The sequence below is a fragment of the Dromiciops gliroides genome, chromosome 5, assembly GCF_019393635.1.
Source record: "Dromiciops gliroides isolate mDroGli1 chromosome 5, mDroGli1.pri, whole genome shotgun sequence".
Lineage (NCBI taxonomy): Eukaryota > Metazoa > Chordata > Mammalia > Microbiotheria > Microbiotheriidae > Dromiciops > Dromiciops gliroides.
This window is the reverse complement of record NC_057865.1, coordinates 123,671,873-123,693,351: the sequence shown is the minus strand read 5'-3', so window position 1 is coordinate 123,693,351 and position 21,479 is coordinate 123,671,873. Positions and strand designations below refer to the sequence as shown.

General features: G+C 37.9%; 1 protein-coding gene across 1 annotated transcript; it reads left to right on the top strand.

The window, feature by feature from the left end:
• The first annotated feature begins 12,919 nt into the window (after positions 1-12,919).
• LOC122727891 (hyaluronidase-1-like) lies at positions 12,920-19,477 on the top strand. Its single transcript, XM_043965815.1, has 3 exons — positions 12,920-13,858; positions 16,858-16,947; positions 19,052-19,477. Exons 1-3 carry the CDS (start codon positions 12,920-12,922, stop codon positions 19,475-19,477), a joined length of 1,455 nt encoding a protein of 484 aa, XP_043821750.1.
• Positions 19,478-21,479: the final 2,002 nt, after the last annotated feature.

The following is a 21,479-nucleotide window of genomic DNA, read 5'->3' as shown; positions in this document are numbered from 1 at the left end:
CTGTTCTACTCATTATAATATTCTCCACCTAGGGGTGTTTCAGGGGAGGGCTTATCCTAATTTGGAGTTCCTGGGGTCCTAAGCCAACCCCCGAGGCGGGTACCTTTTTTCAGTGGAGGTGTGTTTTTGGGGTTTACACGTCATAAGGTGAACCTGGGGACAAATTTGGCCTTTTCTGTGCATGTCTCTTTCTGATTCCCATGGCTAGTTTCAAAATATAATCATTTTTCATTAGAATTTCTATAGGTTGTCTTTTTCCTTTATTGTTATTTTGACCTGACCCGTTCTGGTCTGTTATGGATGTTGATCACTATGGGTATGGGAACCTAACATAAGTTCTCCATTAACTGGGATCTGACTCCCTTTTAGAGCTAATATCTGTACTAGAGCTTGGGTCTTATATTTTTCTATTAACCCTTTTTTGCCTCCTACATCAATTTCAGTCATGTCTGACTCTTTGTAAACCCATTTTGGGTTTTCTTGGCAAAGATACTAGAGTGGTTTTCCATTTCCTTCTCCAGCTCATTTTATAGATGAGGAACTGAAGCAAAAGGAGTTAAGTGACTTGCCCAGGATCAAAGCTACTAAGTGTCTGAGGCCAGATTTGAACTCAGGTCCTCCTGATTCTAGGACAGGTGCATGTTCCCTACCTCCAAACCCTCAATAAACTGTTGTTCAGTTGTGTCCAACTCTCTGTGACCCTGTGGACCAAATTGTCCATGGGGTTTCCTTGGCAAGGATACTGGAGTGGTTTGCTATTCCCTTTTCCAGGGGATTAAGGCAAACAGAGGTTAAATGACTTGCTAGTTAATACCAGTAGTAAATGTGTGAGGCTGCATTTGAACTCAGGTCTCCTGACTCCAGCTCCAGTGCTCTATCCACTGAACCATCTAACATTTATATAGCACCTACTATTCTTCTGGTTGAGACTAGTCTGTAATAGTTTGCTGGATGGAGTTCCAGTATACCTTCACCTCTGAGATGAAGGATACCTGAATTCTCCTTCATACTGCCACATTATAGTGAGGAATGTAGGTTTTCCAAAATCTAGAGTCCAATAAGTCTCTGGTCTTCCTTCTTAGACTGTGGGGAAACAAGTTTCAGTAGCTTATTCTGGACTATGGGTGTACTCCTCTAATCCTCTGCATTTTTCCTTCCCATTCTATTCCTCAAAACCTGACTGAGTGAACTGGACCCTGGATTTTCTTACGGTTGATTTCCTACCTCTTATCCCTCATATGGGCAACTATCTGATCTAGGGTCTCATCTGGACTAGTCAACATTATGTTATCAGTGTAATAGTGGTATATACCAACATCTTCCTGAAGGGAGGCCTCTTTCAGGTCTCTGGCCACCATAGTTTGGCAGAGAATTCAGGCAGTCTTCACTTTAGGAGTAAAATTATATTGTTAGCTATTGTTATCATTGTTTTTTTCTTTGAATGGGCAAAGAAGTCATCACCTAGTGTCCAATATGTTGATGAGGCTTTTTGTAGTTAACTATGTAGTTTCTAATATAGTAGACTCAGCATATTTCCAGAATCAAATTGTCATGGGGTGCAGAGCACCCCAGAAGTTCTCTGGAGCACATCAAGGAATCTTCTCCTAGAGAAACTAAACCAGAGGACAGATACGCCTTGGACTGAGCTAGTGAGCTAGTTTCAGAATCTCCACCCTTCATTCTGATCTCCCTTACCCCTGGGGAGATAAATTTGGGTGTGGCTGTGGCCTTTGTGTCCTGAAGAGAGGTAGCCACTCCTCACCTAATTCCTCTAGTCACCACCAGTGGGGGATGGTCCTCCCTCACTAAAGGAACTTTCCACAGGCAGATGGTCCACCCCCATCAGCCCCCTATAAAAGTACCTGCCAGTCTCCTGCTCGAGGAGATTGGTACCTCAGAGCCACCTGCATTGTTCCATACCTATCTCCCCATGAGAAGTCCAAGGTTTTCTTTCATGGTTTCCCTTCCCTCCCCCCTTCCCTTCCCTTGCCCCTAAATAAAATACCATCTTATTCTAACTGCTTTTGTGTGCAAGAGGGTGTAATTCTTTAAAGAGGAATTCCTAAGAACCCCTACCCCTAATCCCACCCCATACCCCATTTCCCCCATTACAAAATTAAAAATATTTTAGCTTGTTAGAAACGGAAAAAATATGTGTGAAAAATAATTATTAATAATGGACTTTTTTGGGGGGACACAGGGATCCAGTCTTTGTCAGCTTTCTCTTTACCCCCACTGGAAGGTTTAGTTCAGTAACTTTAGCTGGTCTCTTTCAGAGCCAGCCCAAAGGTGCATTAGAGATAAGACTCCTTTGTGTCTAGCTCAGTAAAACCACACCTATCTGAAAGCAGCCTTTGGCCTCAGGGGGTCTGCCACAGGATCTTGAAGTCTTCAAGGTAGAGTTCATTTTAATATGGGCCACCCTCAGGCCACATCAACCAATGGAGTTGAATGATTCTAGCCAATTAGCTTTGATCAGTGTGTAAGAGCCACCTCTATCAGAAGAAGAAAAAGACAGACCAGGAGGCAAATGCCATTCTGGGTCTGACGCTAAGCCGGGAAGGTTGTCCAGGTTGTGAGAGCACCCTCATCTTTAGGTAGCATGGGGCTTCTGAACTCTGCTTGGGAACATGTGCTCTCTCTTAGAGACAATATGGTTCTGGGGTTTTTTTCAGCATGTGTTAAATGTGATCAATTCTCTCCTAATATTTAATATGATTTAACAAATGCTTACTACTTAAATGGGTACAATAGCCATTAATTTATAAGTAGCAATATTTTAGAAACCCCAGACTAGTTTCCCATAATTTAGACAGAAACAGGCTAGTCTCACAATATTTCAAATAACAAATAAAGCAACTGGAAATAATTTCACTTACCCCCAAAAATGTGTTGTGTGTTTATTCATGTGTAGTAGAGGTAATTGCACTCCCCGCCAATGGTGGCCTAAACACAACTCTAGTTTTTCTGGGAAAGGGGGTAGTATGATCCTTATCCCCAGGGGCTTGGGGAAAATAGCAGGTCCTAACTTCTTGAGAAGCAGTTCTAAATAATCCTTCAGGTTTCAAATTCTTCCAAATCTAGAAAGGAAGAAAAAGAGTGAGGAGGCAAAGTCTCTCCTTTTGTATCTCTATTGACTCATCAGTTTTTCTGGTTCCACAACCAATAAGGGGTGCCAATAAAAGAGGTATCACTATGAGGATCTTGGGGTGGGGTGCTGGAAGATGGCCTCGATATATTGTGCTATCGGCCAGCAGAATTGTGAGGTGAAGTAAGGGATGGAAGATGCCATGGGCTTCCTCTAGGGGGAAGAAGTACGTCTCCTTGAAATTGGCACCTTGTGGCACAGTGGATAGAGCACCAGCCCTGGATTCAGAAGGACCTGAGTTCAAATCCGGCCTCAGACCCTTGACACTTACTAGCTGTGTGACCTTGGGCAAGTCACTTAACCCCAATTGCCTCACCAAAAAAAAAAAAAAATTGGCACCTTGGAGCAAAGTTCCATTTGCCTAGTACTAATTTACAGTTCTCAGAACCTGCAAGAGTTTATGATCCATTGGCATAGCCTTCAAGATCCCAGAGTCATAACCATGCCATAATTAAAAGTTAGAGTGGGTCTTTTGGGCAGCATTACATCATACTTGTCTCTTAATTACAAGAAGTACATTATTTCCCATTCCACAGTAGTAAATGAATTAAGACTTAGTGATAGGACTTAAGTAGGCTGAAAAAAATACTTCTCCCTTCATCCCCAGCTAAGCATTCTGAATAATCACCAAATCCTCCATAAGCAGCAGAGGCTGAGATGGAAAATCTGGAGATCCTATAGTCACCTCAAATAATTACATACTTTCTGATCTAAGTGGAAGATTGCTTTGTAAGCAGCAAGAAAACATGATCCTGAGTGATTTTTGGAAGGCTTTCCTCAAATGGTTGGCTCAGGAGGAGACCTGGATGCTAAATTTCCAGTTTATAAGTAGAGGCATTAAATAGGATTAAGAATTACAGGTATTTCCTAGATCTCCCAAACCACTGTGCTTTCACAGAACAATATTTTTAGAAAATAATGGATTTCAAGGTTTTTTTGTATTTATTCCAACTTTGAATAGGTTTTCAGTTGAATTTAGCATATTCCTGGAAGCCTTGGCTAATCCTAGACTTGAAACTGGTATTAGAGTATTGTTATATCATTAGAGGCATTTTTGTGGTCTGAGTCATGTCTTAGTAAAGAATACAATACTATGTGGAGAAATATCTTTAATAGAAAGCAACATGACCTAATTTATCACAAAAGTATTCACTACAGGTGGGTTACATGCATTAAAAAATCTGTAAAACCCCATGCTGAGTTACTGAATTTTCCTTCAACCCATTCTGCAACAAAGTCTTACATTACATATAGCTTTATTGGAAGGAGATGAAGCAGGAAGTCTCAAGTGGGTTTTAAAGGAATGTTGGCACCAAATCTAATTTATTGTTAAATCGGGTAATCAGATTAAGAGTGTTAGTATGCCACTGCTTAGTATAGGCAACTTTACATGGAGAGAGCAAGAGAGGAAACCTTTTCTACTTCTCTACCAAGTAAGAAGACCCTGATATGTACTCCTGGCTATGTTGATGAGGCCTTTTGTAGTTAGTTTTATAGTTCCTAATATAGTAGTGTGTTTCCTCATCCTCATTCCCAGGGATTTGGGGGAAAATAGCAGGTCCTAGCTTCTTGAGAATCAGTTCCAAACAATCCTTCAGGATCCAAATCCAGAAAGGAAGAAAAAGAGCAAAGAGCAAGCTGTTTCCTTTTGTATCTTTACTAAGTCATTAATTCTTCTGGCTCCACAACCAATAAGGGGTGCCAATAAAAGAAGTGCCATTATAAGGTTATGTAATATAAATTAGTAGTAAACTCCTCTCCTCACACCACACACTCCCTTTCTATCAATGTCTTAAATTTTCACTGTATCTTTAACTTTCTTATTCTTATCACCAATTTTGGAAGGGATGGTACCACGTAAATTATCATAGGTCTAGAACTGGAAGGCACCTTAGAGACCTTGTAGTCCAATCCTCTCATTTTCCAGTTTAGGAAACTGAGGCCAATAGAAGAAAAGTGATTTGCCCAAGGTCACATGGGTATAGTAAGTGTCAGACTAGAATTCAAACTCAGGTCTTGTGACTCAAGTTCAATGCATTTTGCACCAGGCCATGTTGTTTCCATTGCTGTGTAGCTACATAGTTTTGTCTAGTTCTCTCCTTCTCCCTCCATCATAAGACTAAGGTTAAATGAATCTATAATCGCTAAGGGGTGTCCTGCAGATTTAAGAAGTATAAAAGCATCTGTGCATAGCCCCACTTTACACCTGCCAATTTTTAGGGTCCCAGTTTGAGACAGCATGGTATAGTGGATGGAGAGATATCCTTGAAGCTAGGAAGACTTGGATTTAAATCATATCTCTAATTTTCTGTCCCTTCCATGTATCTGAAATATTCTCTTTCCCCACCATGTTCTCTTTCCCCACAATATGCTCTTTTCCCACCTCCACTTGGAATCTCTAGCTTTCTTCAGAACTCAGCTCAAGGGCCACCTTCATTATGAACCCTTTCCTGAACCCCACAGATGCCAGAGAATTCCCTCACAAGATTACCTTTCATTCATTTTGCATAGATTATGTATGTCCATGTCTCCCCTGTTCAAATGTAAGGCCCCTGAAGGTATAGACTGTTTTCTTTCTGTCTTTGTATCTCCAGAACCTAACACAGAGCTTGTCACAGGGTAGACTTTAAAAAGGTGGATTGATTGAGTCTTTTTAAAAATTTTTTAATTTTTTTGTGAGGCAATTGGGGTTAAGTGACTTGCCCAGTCACACAGCTAGTAAGTGTTATGTGTCTGAGGCTGGATTTGAACTCAGGTCCTCCTGAATCCAGGGCTGGTACTCTATCCACTGTGCCACCTAGCTGCCCCAATTGAGTCTTTTAACAAAAGAAGGAATAGCAATTAAAAAATGATGATAATCAAAAGGCCCAATGGATATCAGAGATCCACTCAGTAAAGGGAGAACAAAGCCATAACTCAGTTTGTGTAGGCAACTAAAGGCCATCAATTCACATGGAGAGAAGTTCATGGTTTAGCTGGTCAAAGCAGGCAACAAAGAAAAGGAAGATAACAGAGTTCCAAATAAACAGTACCTGGGAGATCAGGAAAAAAAAATAGAAAAAGATAAGATAATTAACATGGAGGGTGCTAGAAAACAAAGCTATATGCACTGATCCTTGGCACTGGTTTTAGGCTCCCTGCCGAAGATGCACCATCAAAGGCTGGCAAATGTGTCTTTGCAACTAGAGAGAGTGCCACAGCTATCTGCCACTTGTGCTTATGTTAGAGGAAGCCGGCTAAGCCTTCAGGGGTATTATTATGCCTACTAGCTCTTCCTAAATCTGGCCTCCTCCTGATGGCACAGAATGACTGCCCTCCCTTTTGAGTACTGGTTACACCTTCACTCATTCTCCTCTGCTCATTGGTTGAGGTGGGGGATTGAGATACTCCTTGCCACCTTTGCTACTTTCAAGATCTTTCCCTTCCTCCATTACTCAGTAACCTCTCTTCCTTTGTAGTTCATGCTATTCATACCTTCCCCCCAATCAAAATCCTTTTAGATGACCTAGATCACTCTCCAGATTTTCCATCTCAGCCTCTGCTGCTTATGGAGGATTTGGTGATTATTCAGAATGCTTAGCTGGGGATGGAGGGAGAAGTTCAGTAGGTGGCTCACAATTTTTCTCTCCTCTCCAACTTGTGCCCTCATACTAGGGGACTTCAATATACATATTGATTCTCATTCAAACACTCTAACCACTCAATCTACTTACCTCCACCCTACTTCTCACACACACACACACACACACACACACACACACACACACACACACACACACGGTCATATCCTTAATCTTGCCATCACTTACAGATGCACCACCTCCATACTCCAATTCATTCTCCATTCAGCCACTAAAGTGGTTTTCCTAAACACAGGTTAGTTGGGCCATGTCACTTTCCTACTCCATAAACTCCAGGAGTTTCCTATTGCCCCCAGAAGCAAATACAAAAGCTCTGTTTGGCATTTAAAGTTCTTCATAACCTGGCCCCTCTCCTACCTTTCCAGTCTTCTTCCACCTTACTCCCTGCCATGTATTCTACAATCCAGTGACACTAACTCTTGACTGTTCCATAAACGAGACACCATCACTCAGCTCCTTACATTCTCCCTGGCTATCCCCTATACCTCAAATTCTCTCCTTCCTTAACTCTGCCTACTGACCTCCCTGGCTTCCTTGAAGTGCCAACTAAAATCCCAGCCTTCTCTAATCCCTCTTAATTCCATTGCTTTCTCTTTTTAAATTATTTCCTATTTACTCTGTATATAGCTCACTTTGTATATATTTATTTGCACATTATTTCCCTTTTAGGTTGTAAGCTTCCTGATGGCAAGGATTGTCTCTTTTGCCTCTTTTTATGTCTCCAGCACTTATCACATTGCTTGGCGAATAGTAGATACTTAATAAATATTGACTGGTTGAAGGTGTGGCACGGAATCCTGGATGGCTCTTCTGTCTTTATATTCCCATTGCCTAGCTAAATGCCTGGAACTTAATAAGCAATTAATAAAACAAATACATCCAAAATTAGAAGAAAAGCAGAAAACCGGGGAGATTTTTTTTTACAAGTTTTCTGCTAAAAGCCTCATCTCTCAAATATATGGAGAAGTGAGTCAAATTTATTTTTTATTTTATTTTATTTTTTATTTTTTTTTGTGGGGCAATGGGGGTTAAGTGACTTGCCCAGGGTCACACAGCTAGTAAGCATCAAGTGTCTGAGGCCGGATTTGAACTCAGGTATTCCTGAATCCAGGGCCGGTGCTTTACCCACTGCGCCACCTAGCTGCCCGAAGTGAGTCAAATTTAAAAGAATACAAGTCATTTCCCAGTTGATAAATGGTCAACACATTTGAACAAACTGTTTTCAGAAGAAGAAATCAAAGTGGTCTCTAGTCATATAAAAATGTTATAAATTACTATTGATTAGAGAAATGCAAATTAAAACAACTCTAAAATTGTTTTGTCCAATTGGTTAATATGCCAGAAAAGCAAAATGACAAATATTGGAGGAGATGTAGGAAAATTGGGACACTGTTGGTGGAGTTGTGAATTGACCCAATTATTTTGAAAAGCAGTTTAGGACCTTTACCCAAAGGGTTATAAAACTGTGAATATCCCTAATAAGTTTGTACCCTCAAAGAGATCAAAGAAAAAAGAAAAGGATCCATATGTACAAAAATATTTGTAGCAGTTCTTTTGGTGGTGACAAAGAATTGGAAATTGAGGGAATGTCCGTCAATAGGGGAATGGCTCAACAAGTTGTAAATAATTGTGATGGAATACTATTGTGCTATAAACAATAATGAGCAGATGGATTTCAGAAAAACATGGAAAAACATATATGAACTTATACAGAGTGAAATGCCAGAACCTTGTGCACAGTTATAGCAATATTGTAATGATCACCTGTGAATAATTTAGTTATTCTGAGCAATACAATGATCCAAAATAATTTCAAAGGACTGATGATAAAAATGCTATCCCCCTCTAGAGAAAGAACTGATCAAGTCTGAATGTGGATGAAAAGATACTTTATATACTTTTTTATTTTTCTTTGTAGTTTTTTTTTTACTGTGTGTTCTTTTTCCACATATCTAATATGGAAATATGTTTTGCCTGATTGCAAATATGTAATCTACAACAAATTTCTTGCCTTCTCAAGGAAGGGAAAGGGAGGGAGGAAAGGAATTTGAAACTCAAAATTAAAAAAAAAATCAATGTTAAAAATAGTTTTACATTTAATTGAGGACAATATTTTTTTTAAAAAAAAAGGAAAGGGGGAGAATTTTAATAATTTATCTTTTTAGATAATTATGGATATTCTTTTTGATACTACACTAAAACCCAATAGCAGCGGTTGGTTTTTTTTTTTTGAGGGGCAATGAGGGTTAAGTGACTTACCCAGGGTCACACAACTACTACATGTCAACTTTCTGAGGCTGGATTTGAACTCAGGTCCTCCTGAATCCAGGGCCAGTGCTTTATCCACTGCTCCACCTAGCTGCCCCCTCAGTAGTAGTTTCTTAAAAGTTAGTTGCAATGTGGAATCTGAAACCATATTACTCTGTTACATTAAAATCCATTGGTCTACCTTGCATTTTGAATGGATCTTTTACCCATGCTTGATTTTGTAATATCATGTCTTGGTCATTTGGAAAATGTCAGTTCACTTAGTTATTCATATCTTCCAAATGTTGACACATTTCATTGTACAATATTGAAAAATCACATTAATTAATACCACAACTAAGCACATCAGAAAAGTCTTGGCAAGTTGTTGAGGTCATGATGGCAGAAACAGGTTTTCCAAAATTCCAGTTTTCTCTTGAAAGCTCAAAGTTTATCACTGACAGCAAATACTGATAGTTGTTTACCTTGGAGCAAAATTTTCTTTGTTCATTTTCAAGAAAATGTTTGCTACCATGGCTATTATGGAAATATGTTTTGCATGATTATATTGTTTTCTTTCTCAAGAGGAGAGAGGGAGAGAATTCTGAACTTAAAAATTTTTAAATGAATGTTAATTTTTTACATGTAATTGGGAAATATTTAATGAAACAAATAAAAAGATTTTAAAAAGTAAAAAAGAAAAGAAAATGTTTATTAAATACCCAAGTCTAAATAACTATACTTTGTCACCCATTCTTTCAAGTACAAATGATGTTCCATTAAAGAAGAAGCCAGTCTAGTTTCTCATTAAACCAATGCTATAAGAGCTTTCCCTAGAGACAGCTACTCTACTTTTGTATGCAGAAATTAGGAGAATTTCCCATTGTGTCACACTGGATAAACAAAAGATATGTATTCAAGGGTCTAGATTTAATAAAATTAATAATTTTTCATTACTTCATCAAGGCCATTCTCATGTACAGTTGGTATTTTTTTATTGTGAGAGCATGACAATGAAGAGTACAAATGAACAATAAAGACGGGCAATTAAAAGTTGTACAATTTGGTGTCATTGCCTTGATTCACACTAAGGTGTCAGCAGTCTTAATCACCATTGGTTTTATAGTATTAGTGTAAATGTCAGCACAGTAGTTCCAGGATAAATCATGAGACTGAAAAAAGTTAAGACTTTGAATACTTCAGGACCACTTGTATTTGTTGCCCAATCATTTTCATAAAAGAAAACTTTTGATGCTTACTTGGTGCTAATATTGGAAGAATACAAGCAAAACAGCAAGTCCAACCATGTCTATAGGTTTATCCATTTGTAAGGCAAAAGTACAATTCTACCCATGAGATATTAACTCAGTCTTCACAAATCTTTAATTCTCAGGTCCTGGAACATCTGGAAAACTCTACCCTTAGGAAAGAATGATGATGAAAAAGTTAAATAATGTCTTAGCATTATTAGGAAAATAGTTTTGACTGTGTGGACCCCTTGAAAGGATCTCAGGGACCCTGAGGGGTCCACAGACTACTTTTTGAGAACTACTTTTTAAAATTTTACTGGATGGGAGGGAGTTAAGTGGTGAGCTTGGCATGGGAGGGCACCTTGATAGAGTGAAGGGCTCTTACTTCCTATTTTAGTTGCTTGCCAAATCAGGAAAATACAGACCACTGTTTTTTGTAGGGCTGATACCCTGGTGCTTTCTGTACAGGGTCACAAAGCTAGTAAGTGTAAATAAGAAGCTAGAATTAAAATCAGTTCTTTCTGATTCTGGGTCCAGCACTCTATTCACTGAACCATTTAGTTTCCTTGGAGAAGTCATTTTTACATTCTGGGGACTCAGCTTCCTTTTCTTCAAAATAGAGAGATGACAGAGTTGATAGTTCTTAAGGACCTTTACAATTCTGATATGATACTTTGAAGGTCTTGGGGGGTGGTGGTGGTGGCTTCAAGCCCTTTTTAGCTCCTTCCCCAAAAGCATCCCTCTGTTTTTTCTAAGGGTTACTATTCCATCCTCAACTCTGATGCCAACTATGGATTAAAAAACCGATCCTAACTCTTACCAAGAAGGAAGGTATCATGACACAATAGAAAGAACACTGAATTATTTTAGAGAATCTGAGTTCAAATCCCAGCTCTGCTGCTTTCTAACTGGGTAACTTTGGTCACGTCATTTTGGTCTTTGGTTCCTCCTCTATAAAGTGAGGGGGTTGAATGAGATGACCAAAGGGCTCTCCAGTTCTAAATCAATGAAGGTACCAAGTAGACTGATTCTCCTGGGGCTAGTGGAGTAAGGTGGAAAGAATGGATGGCTTCCTCATTAGCTTTGTGCTATCTTAGGGCTTCTGTTTCTACTGGACAGTTTTTAGCAAGTCCATCTCAACTGAATTTACCAGTAGTAATACTTGACTGTGTTGTGGTATTTGGCTTAGGTGTGTGGTTGATGGTATTCAGTCCTGGGTGCAATGTTTTAAGAGGGACCCTGATCATTTGAAACATGCCCAAAAAGAGGGCCACAATAGCTTAAAATAATTTCAAATGAAGTAGACTTGAAGATCTAGGGACATTTAACCTGAAGAAGAGATTTAAGCTTATTTGAAGGGCTCTCTTGAGGCAGAGAGTACAAATTTATTCTGTATGGCTCCAGATGAAGAACTAGGACAAATGGGTAAAAGTTACAAGGAGATACATTTTGGCTCAACATAAGGAAGATTATTCTGACAGTTAAACACTGTCCAAAAATGGAATGAATTATTTCCCTTCCCTCTCACTGGGAGTTTTCAAGCTAAATGTTCTGGACTTGTTATCAGGTGGATGGTTGGAATATGTGACCTCAGACTCTATTATAATTCTAAGACTCTTAGCTCTTATGACTCAATAATCCTTTGGTAGTTATTTCACCCAACAACTGGCCAAACATAAGGTAGGCCCCAAATTCTTCATTTTGGTTTTGATGAGTTGAAGTTTTATCAGATCTTCCAGCTCAAATGTCTCCAGACCCAAATCGTAGCGTCAAAGACCTAATAGAATTTCAGATTCATTAAGGTGGGTAAAGGGAGGAAGAGTTTCCCTGAAGTCCACAAGCAGCATCAGGTAATGCCAATTATATCCACCTTTTATTTCACCCTTTTTAGTAACCATATTGACCAAATCTCCTGCCCCTATACATACTTTTTTTCTTTTGGAGACCAGGATGTCCTATGCCTGGGTTAGTTCTTGGACTATGGCAGACTAGTGATTTAAGTGACATTAGATTGTAAGCTCCTTGAGGACAGAGATTGTCTTGCTTCTTTGTATTCCCAGTGCTTAGAACAGTGCTTGGCACTTAATAGTGCTTAATAGTGTTTATTGATTATTGACAGAAAGAGGAAGTAGGGTTGCTTTGAACATGATTTCAGCCAGACATAGTTTATTCCTAACAAAGTCTTTGAGGCAATGAGATGATTTTGTAACATTCTTTAAAAAAAAAAAAGTGAGCTGGGACTTTTTATCCAGTCGTACAATTCAAGTCCTGTCATAAAAGGAAATAGGATTTTCTCCTTCTCCCCCCCCCCACCTCCCCCAGTTTTCTCCTGGGCCTAGCTTTCATTAAAGACAATAAAGCTTACATGTCTTTTCCCTCATTTGTCACTGGCTTAGTGATGGCTTTGAAATATTCTTTTTGTATCCCTAGTGCTTACTTAGCACAATGACTGGCACATAGTAGGCAATTGATAAATGCTGATTGATTAAAATTCAAAACCACTTGATTTTACCTGGTAAATATTCATTGCATATTATAAATGGAAGCAGAGTGATAGCCATACCCCACAATATATAAAGCCCATATTGCTTTAATATACATTTTTTCTTGTTTCTCTTTTAAAGGAAACCGTTATGATAATTTCTGTGAAAACTACAAACCTGCAGATGAAATGGCTATTAATGTTCATGTTTTCATTCACTGTCAATGCTAAAAGTATAAAGGAATCAAAACCCCCAATAATAGAGTACAAACCTTTTATTGTGTACTGGAATGCTCCTACAACACAATGCAAGAAGCGTTTTGGTGTGGATCTAAATCTCCAAGCTTTTGACATTGTGGCTAACCCTGATGAGACATTAAATGGGCCCCAAGTGACCATGTTTTATGGAAAAAAATTAGGCAATTATCCTTACATTGATGAAAAAGGATTGATCATCAACGGAGGAATACCTCAGAATGAGAACCTTCCTAAGCACCTTGAAAAAAGCAAGGAAGACATCAAGAATGTCATTCAGTCAGGAAAATTCCAAGGACTTGCTGTTATTGACTGGGAAGAGTGGAGACCTCAGTGGGAAAGGAATTGGGGTTCTAAAAAAGTGTATAGAACCCAGGCCTTAAACCATGTTAAAAATAACCACAAGGATTTGTCAGAAGACAAAATTCAGAAAATAGCAAAACAAGAATATGAAAGCGCTGCCAAGAATTTTATGAATTCAACTCTCCGATTGGGGTTAAGAATCAGACCACAAGGGCATTGGGGTTTTTACCTTTACCCAGAATGTTACAATTACGATTACAAACAGACCCCACTCACATATACTGGGAAATGTCCAGAAATTGAAATTTTCCGCAATAATGGCCTCCGGTGGCTATGGCAAGAAAGTACTGCTCTTTACCCTTCTATTTATTTGCAATCTATGTTGAAGGATAGTATATATACCCAGAAATTTGTTCACTATCGGGTCAAAGAAGCAATGAGAATTTCCCGACTGGCTAGGAGTGACTATGCTTTGCCTGTTTTTGTTTATACTAGGTTATTTTATACCTATGGTAATGAGCCCTTGACTAAGGTAAGCCCTCATGTTCTCCATTTCCCTAAAAGATTTTTTTTTTTAAACACAGAACAAAAATCTTGTAGGGATATATTCACAAAAGAAAATTTTCAGGAAGTTTTTTCTTTAATTAATTATTTAAAGACATAATCCTCTACTACTTATTATAGGTATACATTCCTTCAAAGATCAAGCTAACTTTGACAATTAGTGCCAGTCACAACAGACACAAAGTAATGTATTTTAATTGTAGTGAAAAACATGGGCCTTGGGGTGTCCTCACACAAGAAACTTTAAAAATGTCATAAAAATGTTCTTAACTCAAATTTTCCTAATTCCAGATCTAGTGCAATATCCATTGTGCTTCCGAAGTAAAATTTCATAATTTTCCTCCCTAGGTCCTAAACCTTTAATATCTCTCTACTCCATTAGTCAAAATTTTCCATAATCTACCTTTCCTACTTTGTCCTCACCTACCACTTTCTCTACCACTCCAACCAAACTGGCCCTACTACCATTCCTTAAAGTGTCTTGTAACTTTACTCCCTTTATTACATGCTATTCTTCCTGGCTGAAGTATCCTTCTCATTTCTCCCTGTCTAAATCCAATCTATCCTTTAAGACTTGGCTCAAACCTTTCTCAAATCACCCTTGCCTCCAGTGATTTCTTGTTTCTATGAATTCCTAGAGTATGTATATCACTCACCTACTAATAACATTTGTCTGGACCTGTGACTTAATTGATGTGTGGAACTAATTAACTTCCCTAACAACAACTTGTTTGTAACTCATAGCCTTATATAGTTGACTAGGACATTGAAATATTAAGTGATTTGATAATGGTCACAGAGCAGGATTTGAAATTCAGGTCTTCCAGACTCCAAAGCCAATATTCTATCCAATAGGCTATGCTACTTTTTATTTCTTTAATAGGAATGAATAATAATAATTCAGATATTTAGCGAGGTTTAATTTCTCAAATGTGTTCTAACAAGCCTGTGGAATGTATATATGTAATTATCACTATTTACTTGTGAAGAAACTTGAGTTTCAGAGACCTTAAATGACTTCCCTATGGTCACATGGCTAGTAAAGGTTAGTTCACACTCAAACTCAGAACTCTTTACACTATACTGAGATTTCACTTAATAAAATGCTACAATTCTTGTGCAAGCTTTTATACAGTTGTATTGGACTATTCTTGTACTGTTGTGTTTTATATGTGCCTTGTATTATTGTTTAACTTTTCATGTTTTTGTCTTCTCTCTCTTACTAGATTATAAGCTCCTTGAGAGCAAAGAGTGTGTCTTATTCATCTCTGTATCTCCTACAGGGTCTAGCCCAATGCCTTTTACATGGTAACAATTTTTTGTTGAAAAAATCAGTTTATGTAACAGACAGTCCTATTTTCACTTGAGAGAATCATTTGAAGTTTGGGGAAGTATATATGTATGTATGTATATATATGCATGATATATGCATATATATCCCTTAATAAAGGGAATCCTATAAAAATATTAATGATGTCTAGATCAGAGATGTCAAGCAGGAGGCCTGCCCTGGAACCACAGTGAAATGTAATTGAAATGAAATTTGTAATTTATTATTAATAAATGTATATATTATTAATTAAAATTTTAATATTATATAATTACTATTTAGAAGTATTAATAAATTTGTAATTTATTAATAAATTAAATAAAAATACAACAGAACATGTTAATATGTGGTTTGCTAAATCAATATATAGCTTATAGGTATCCTTATATGATTTAGTTGCTCCATTTTTATCTGAGTTTGCACCACTGGTCTCTACTATAGCCCACAGGTGGGTAGGTAACTCTTTGACATAGTCTATCAGCACATTTATCTTTAAGAGGTGTTGTAGAAAGACAGAGTTGGGCCCAAAATTGAATAGGAGAGAGAGTGGGCTAGATTTCCTTTGGAAAAATACACAGCCTTTTTAATAATTTCAAGCTACTACTTTTTGGGGTTTTTTTTTTTTTTTTTTTGGTGAAGCAATTGGGGTTAAGTGACTTGCCCAGGGTCACACACCTAGTAAGTGTCAATTGTCTGAGGCTAAATTTGAACTCAGGTTCTCCTGACTCCAGGGCTGGTGCTCTATTCACTGAGCTACCTAGCTGCCCCTCCCCACCAAGCTACTTCTTTAAATAAAAATACATCTTGTAGACATTGTTATTGTTTTGGAAAAGTTCTGTGATTATGAATAATGGAATGTGACAATTTGTGAAGAATAAAATTTATAGAAGGTCAACAGGCAACAGAGAACTATAATGAAAGGTATAAATAGCACAAGAAATACTGTCCAGGAAATGCATGGAAAAAAGAAGGTGGGTTTACCATATAGTGAGGGATAACAGATGTACAGCCTGAGTGCTTCATTGGTACCCAGAAAATTTTAATAGACTTAAAAAAGGGCTGTAATATTTTGCATCGATCCTCTATGGATCATTAATAGATAAATGTAGAGAAGACTTGCACAAGAGAGGACATAATTGTAGTCCACAACACTGGAAGAATGAGTCAAAGATTCATTGAGATTTTAAGTATATATTTCAAATAACTTGTTCTGAATAGTTCACGTGCGCATATGTTTTCTAACCCTAGTAGCCACTTTGGAAAGAAGAAAATAAAAAGGTTTTATTTATAATCTTAATAATTTTTATGTGCATATATTCATGACACAGCATCCCTTCTTCAGCTACTAAAATCTGGAAAAGCTGATATTTTCTAGTTTAGAGGTACATTTATTAGGAAGGTAGAATTTTTTATAGTCATATTTGCCATTAGTTTCCATTGATTATTTAGACACTTTGTCTAAAATGTAGGATTTATTTATCTACACACTTTATCAGTCCCACACATTCTAGAACATAGTAAGGAACAGAGGGAAAAATGAAGCTGTTGGTGCCTAAGTACACTATGGTTGTTGGATTGAATCTTCCTCCTGTTACCCATTAGATTTTAGGAATGACTCTAAATCTTCTTCTTTCTAGAATGATTTGTTGTACACCATTGGCGAGAGTGCTGCAATGGGGGCAGCAGGTGTGGTAATATGGGGAGGATCAGACTATTCTGGTTCAAAAGTAAGTCCAGTTTTCATTTCTATTTCTCTACCAGCATCTTGAAGGAAAAGTTAATAGAATCATAGATTTCACGATAGAATTGGCCACTTACTATACCTGTGGTTGGCTTTACTTGTTTTTTTGTTTGGTTTTGTTTTGTTTTTTGAGCAGGGCAATGAGAGTTAAGTGACTTGCCCAGGGTCACATAGCTAGCAAGTGTCAAGTGTCTGAGGCTGGATTTGAACTCAGGTCCTCCTGAATCCAGGGCCGGTGCTTTATCCACTGCGCCACCTAGCTGCCCCCTGATTGGCTTTACTTGGAATCCATCTTAATTATCTCCTTTTAACAACACTACTACAATTGCTTAATACGAGATTATTCAATCTAGCAAGCAAGAAGGATTTTCCTGGTGCCCACTATGAACCCACTACTCAGCTAAATGGGGCATTTAGGTGGCTCTGTGGACTTTGGCCTCAGACACTTACTAGCTGGGTGATCCTTAGCAAGTCGCTTAACCCTGTTTGCCTCAGTTCCTCAAATGTAAAATGGGCTGGAGGAGGAAATGGCAAACCACTCTAATATCTTTGCCAGAAAACCCCAAATGGGGTTCTGAAGAGTTGTACATGACTGAAATGATTGAACAACACTTTACTAATCACCAGGGAATATGTAAAAATCAGTCAGTCAAAAAGCATTAAGTACCTTCTATGTGTCAGATACTATGCTAAGTGCTGGGGTTACAAAGAAAGGCAAGACAATCCCTGCTCTCAAGGAGTTCACTGATGTAACAAGGAGAAAGTATTAAAAACAACTATGGGGGGCGGCTAGGTGGCACAGTGGATAAAGCACCGGCCATGGATTCAGGAGTACCTGAGTTCAAATCCAGCCTCAGACACTTGACATTTACTAGCTGTGTGACCCTGGGCAAGTCACTTAAGTCCCATTGCCCCGCAAAAAAATAAAAATAAAAAACCCAACACAACAACTATGTACAATCAAGATATATAGAGAACAAATTAAAGATAATTAAAACATGGTCCCTACCCTTAGGAGTTTCTAATGCAGCTAGGGAGATGGTGCATTGAATCATAGACTTTGAAAATGCCAACGGACCTTAGAGATCATCTAGGCCAGTTGTGTCATCTTCATACATGAAGAAACTAAGGCTCTGAGCAGATGAGTTGCCCAAGATCACATAGCTTATAAACTAGAGGACCCTGACCACAGCCCAAATCTTCTGACTCAAGCCTAGTGTTCTTTTCATGCTACCAGCTGTCTCTTTAACATGAACAAAACCTTTAGAGAGTAGTCAAGTGCCAACAACAGCAAGAGGAGCACTAACTGTACTTACTCCAAGAGCAGCAGGAATTCTGGAAAAGGGAAATTATGGATTTATAAGCCCATATCCAGTGTGTGAATTGTGCACAGGCCTTATGCTTGATTTTATTCTTCCTCTTGACCCTTCATCTCTTGGAAGCTCAATCCACAAAGTTACTACTCATTATTAACTCTACAATGAAAAGGTAGAGAGAAGAAGGGAAGGTATTGGATACATTAGACAATAATATGTTTATAGATACAACTATAAAGCTGTCTAGGGGCAGCTTGGTAGTGCAGTAGACATAGCCTTGGCCCTAGAGTCTAAGCTTGAGTTCAAATCTGGACTAAGGCACTTACTAGTTATTTGATCTTGAGCACATCTAATTTCTATTTGCTTCAGTTTCCTCAGCTGTAAAATGGTGATCTAATAATATCACCTAACCCTTAGGGTCGTTGCGAGGATCAAATTAGGTAATACTTTAAAAGCACTTAGCACAGTGCCTAGCACATAGTCATTGTCTAATAAGTAAGTGTTTATTTCTCTGCCTTGCCCCCCCCCCCACCTCCCCTCTTTTAGAGAGTTGCCTGGGGCACCGAGAGATTAAAACACTTGTCTAGGACCATTTAGCTATTATACATGAGAAGTAGAACTTGAACCATGATCTTCCTGACTCCAAAGCTAGAATTCTGTCTGCTATTCCACACACACTCTCAGATGTTTTTTATGGTTAATTACAGTCATTGTTACCTGGGAAACAACATATATTATGATTAGTTTGAGTTGATTTCTGTTTTTTTCTTATAGAACAATTGCTTAACTGTGCAGAAATTCGTTAATGGAGTTTTTGGTCATTATATCGTCAATGTGACAGCAGCTACCCAACGCTGCAGTAAAATTCTTTGTAACAACAATGGGCGATGTGTTCGGAGAGAAATTGACTCATCCACTTATCTGCATATGCCCATTGGCAGCATTATGAGGCATAAGTTAAAGAAGGGGCTGAAGTTTTTCCCTTCTCAAAGAGCTTCAAAAGAGGACACACAATATATGAAGAATGAATTTGTGTGTCAGTGTTATACTCACTGGAATGGAAAATTCTGTTCATGGAAAGAAACCCACCACTCTGGATCAAGGAAAAGAATTCTGTTCTCTGAAGCAAATATCCTCCTCACTTTAATTTTAATATTGCCTGTGACGCTTCTGATTCTTTTTTATCCTACTATAATCTAACCTTTCTGGAATCAGTCCAAAGGATGTACCTTGCTTCATGCTCCTATACCTGTGCTCGCTGACCTTTTCCATAGCAGCAGTTCCAAATGTTTTGGGATCGTGATACTCTATCATTGTTTGATTTTGTGTTCTTCTCTCTATGTACACAACAAATATAAAGAAAGTGAAATTACAATTCATGTCATTCTCTGAATTGTTTGAGATGAAAAGGATTATTGAGATTAAAAGATTTTTGTAAATTGAACCACTGGAGATATTGCTGCCCACTTACTTGATCCTGTTCAATAACAAGGACCAAACACCATCAAGCATATATTCTTTGCAGGGGTTGAATGCCCAACACTTTAGGGCATCCTGGGGAAACACTAAACTCCTTATGGTCTCCAAAGGTTGGCTATCTTTCTCTTTTCTCCACCCCTTTTCATGATGGCAGTGCTCGTTTTGTTAACCTAAAGGTGTATATGTTGCTATTCAGTCATGTCTGACTCTTTGTGACTCCATAGGACTCTATTCATGGGGTTTTCTTGGCAAAGATTCTGGAATGGTTTGTCATTTCCCTTTCCAGTGGCAGAGACTTTCCGAAGGTCACACAGATAGGAAGTTTCTGAGGCTGGATTTGAACTCAAGTCTCCTGATTCCTGGTCCAGCACTCTATCCCCTGTGCCAATTAGCTACCCTAAAGAGGGGTATGGATTTATTCAATTAGGCTTTTGATGTAATAAATTTAACATTAATATAAATATTTAATGGTCATATATTCAATTTATTATACATCGAGTATATGTTTATTATATAAACTCATATATTGTATTTATCATAATTACACATAATTATAGTATGTGTATTTATTATATATTACATAAAATAAATGATATAATCTATTATATAATACATACACATGTTATAATGTAGTCATATACAATAACTATGACATATGATGACATAATATGATGCAGTATATTGTATCATAATAGAATACAATCATATAATAAATAGATAATGAATAGAATATAATATGTGATTATTTCATATTATACAATACAATTCTATTGTTTGCTGTAGAATATTATTATATTACATAATAATATCTTGTGTATAATAATTATATTATATATAATTATCATGTATATATAAACCATTAATGTGGGAGAGTATCTGAAGTCCACTGAAATGCAGCAATGAGAGGAATAGGGCAGAAGTTTTCCCCCTCCCTAGTGGGTGGTGTTTGTGTATCCATGGTGTTCATAGGTAGAGACAGCTGTTTACTTAAAACGTTTAGAAAATTAACAAAAGCAAATACATTAAAAAGACAACAGCCCACATCTCTTTCCCAACCATGGTTGAAATCAAGGGAGAAGAGAATACTAGGAAGTTTGCCAAAAAGGGGTTTTGGACCCTTGTGAAGAGATGTGGATGGCATCCTGCCCTTTTCTTCCTGTGAATATTATTCCTTCCCTTTTCCTTTTCTCTCAATTCAAGTACAGGCAGATGTTGAGGATATTGCAGGTTCAGTTCCAGACTACCACAGTAAAGTGAATATCTCAATAAAGTGAGTCACAGGAAGCTTTTGGTTTCCCAGTACATATAAAAGTTTTGTTTACACTATATGGTAGACTATTAAGTATTATGTCTAAAAAACAAAGTATGTACTTTAAAATGCTAACCATCATCTGAGCCTTCAGCAAGGCACAATCTTTTTGCTAGTGGAGGATATTGTTTTGATGTTCATGGCTGCTGCCTGATCAGGGTGTTGGTTGTTGAAGATTGGGGTCACTGTGGCAATTTCTTATAATAAAACAATAATAACATTTTCTGCATCAATCAACTCTTCCTTCCATGAAAGAATTCTCTGTAGCATGGGGTACTGTTTAGTACAATTTTACCCACAGTGGAACTTCAACTTCTTGTTCTTCTTGTTTAGCTTCTCTTCTTCTTCTTCTTCTTCTTCTTCTTCTTCTTCTTCTTCTTCTTCTTCTTCTTCTTCTTTTTTTTTTTTTTTGGT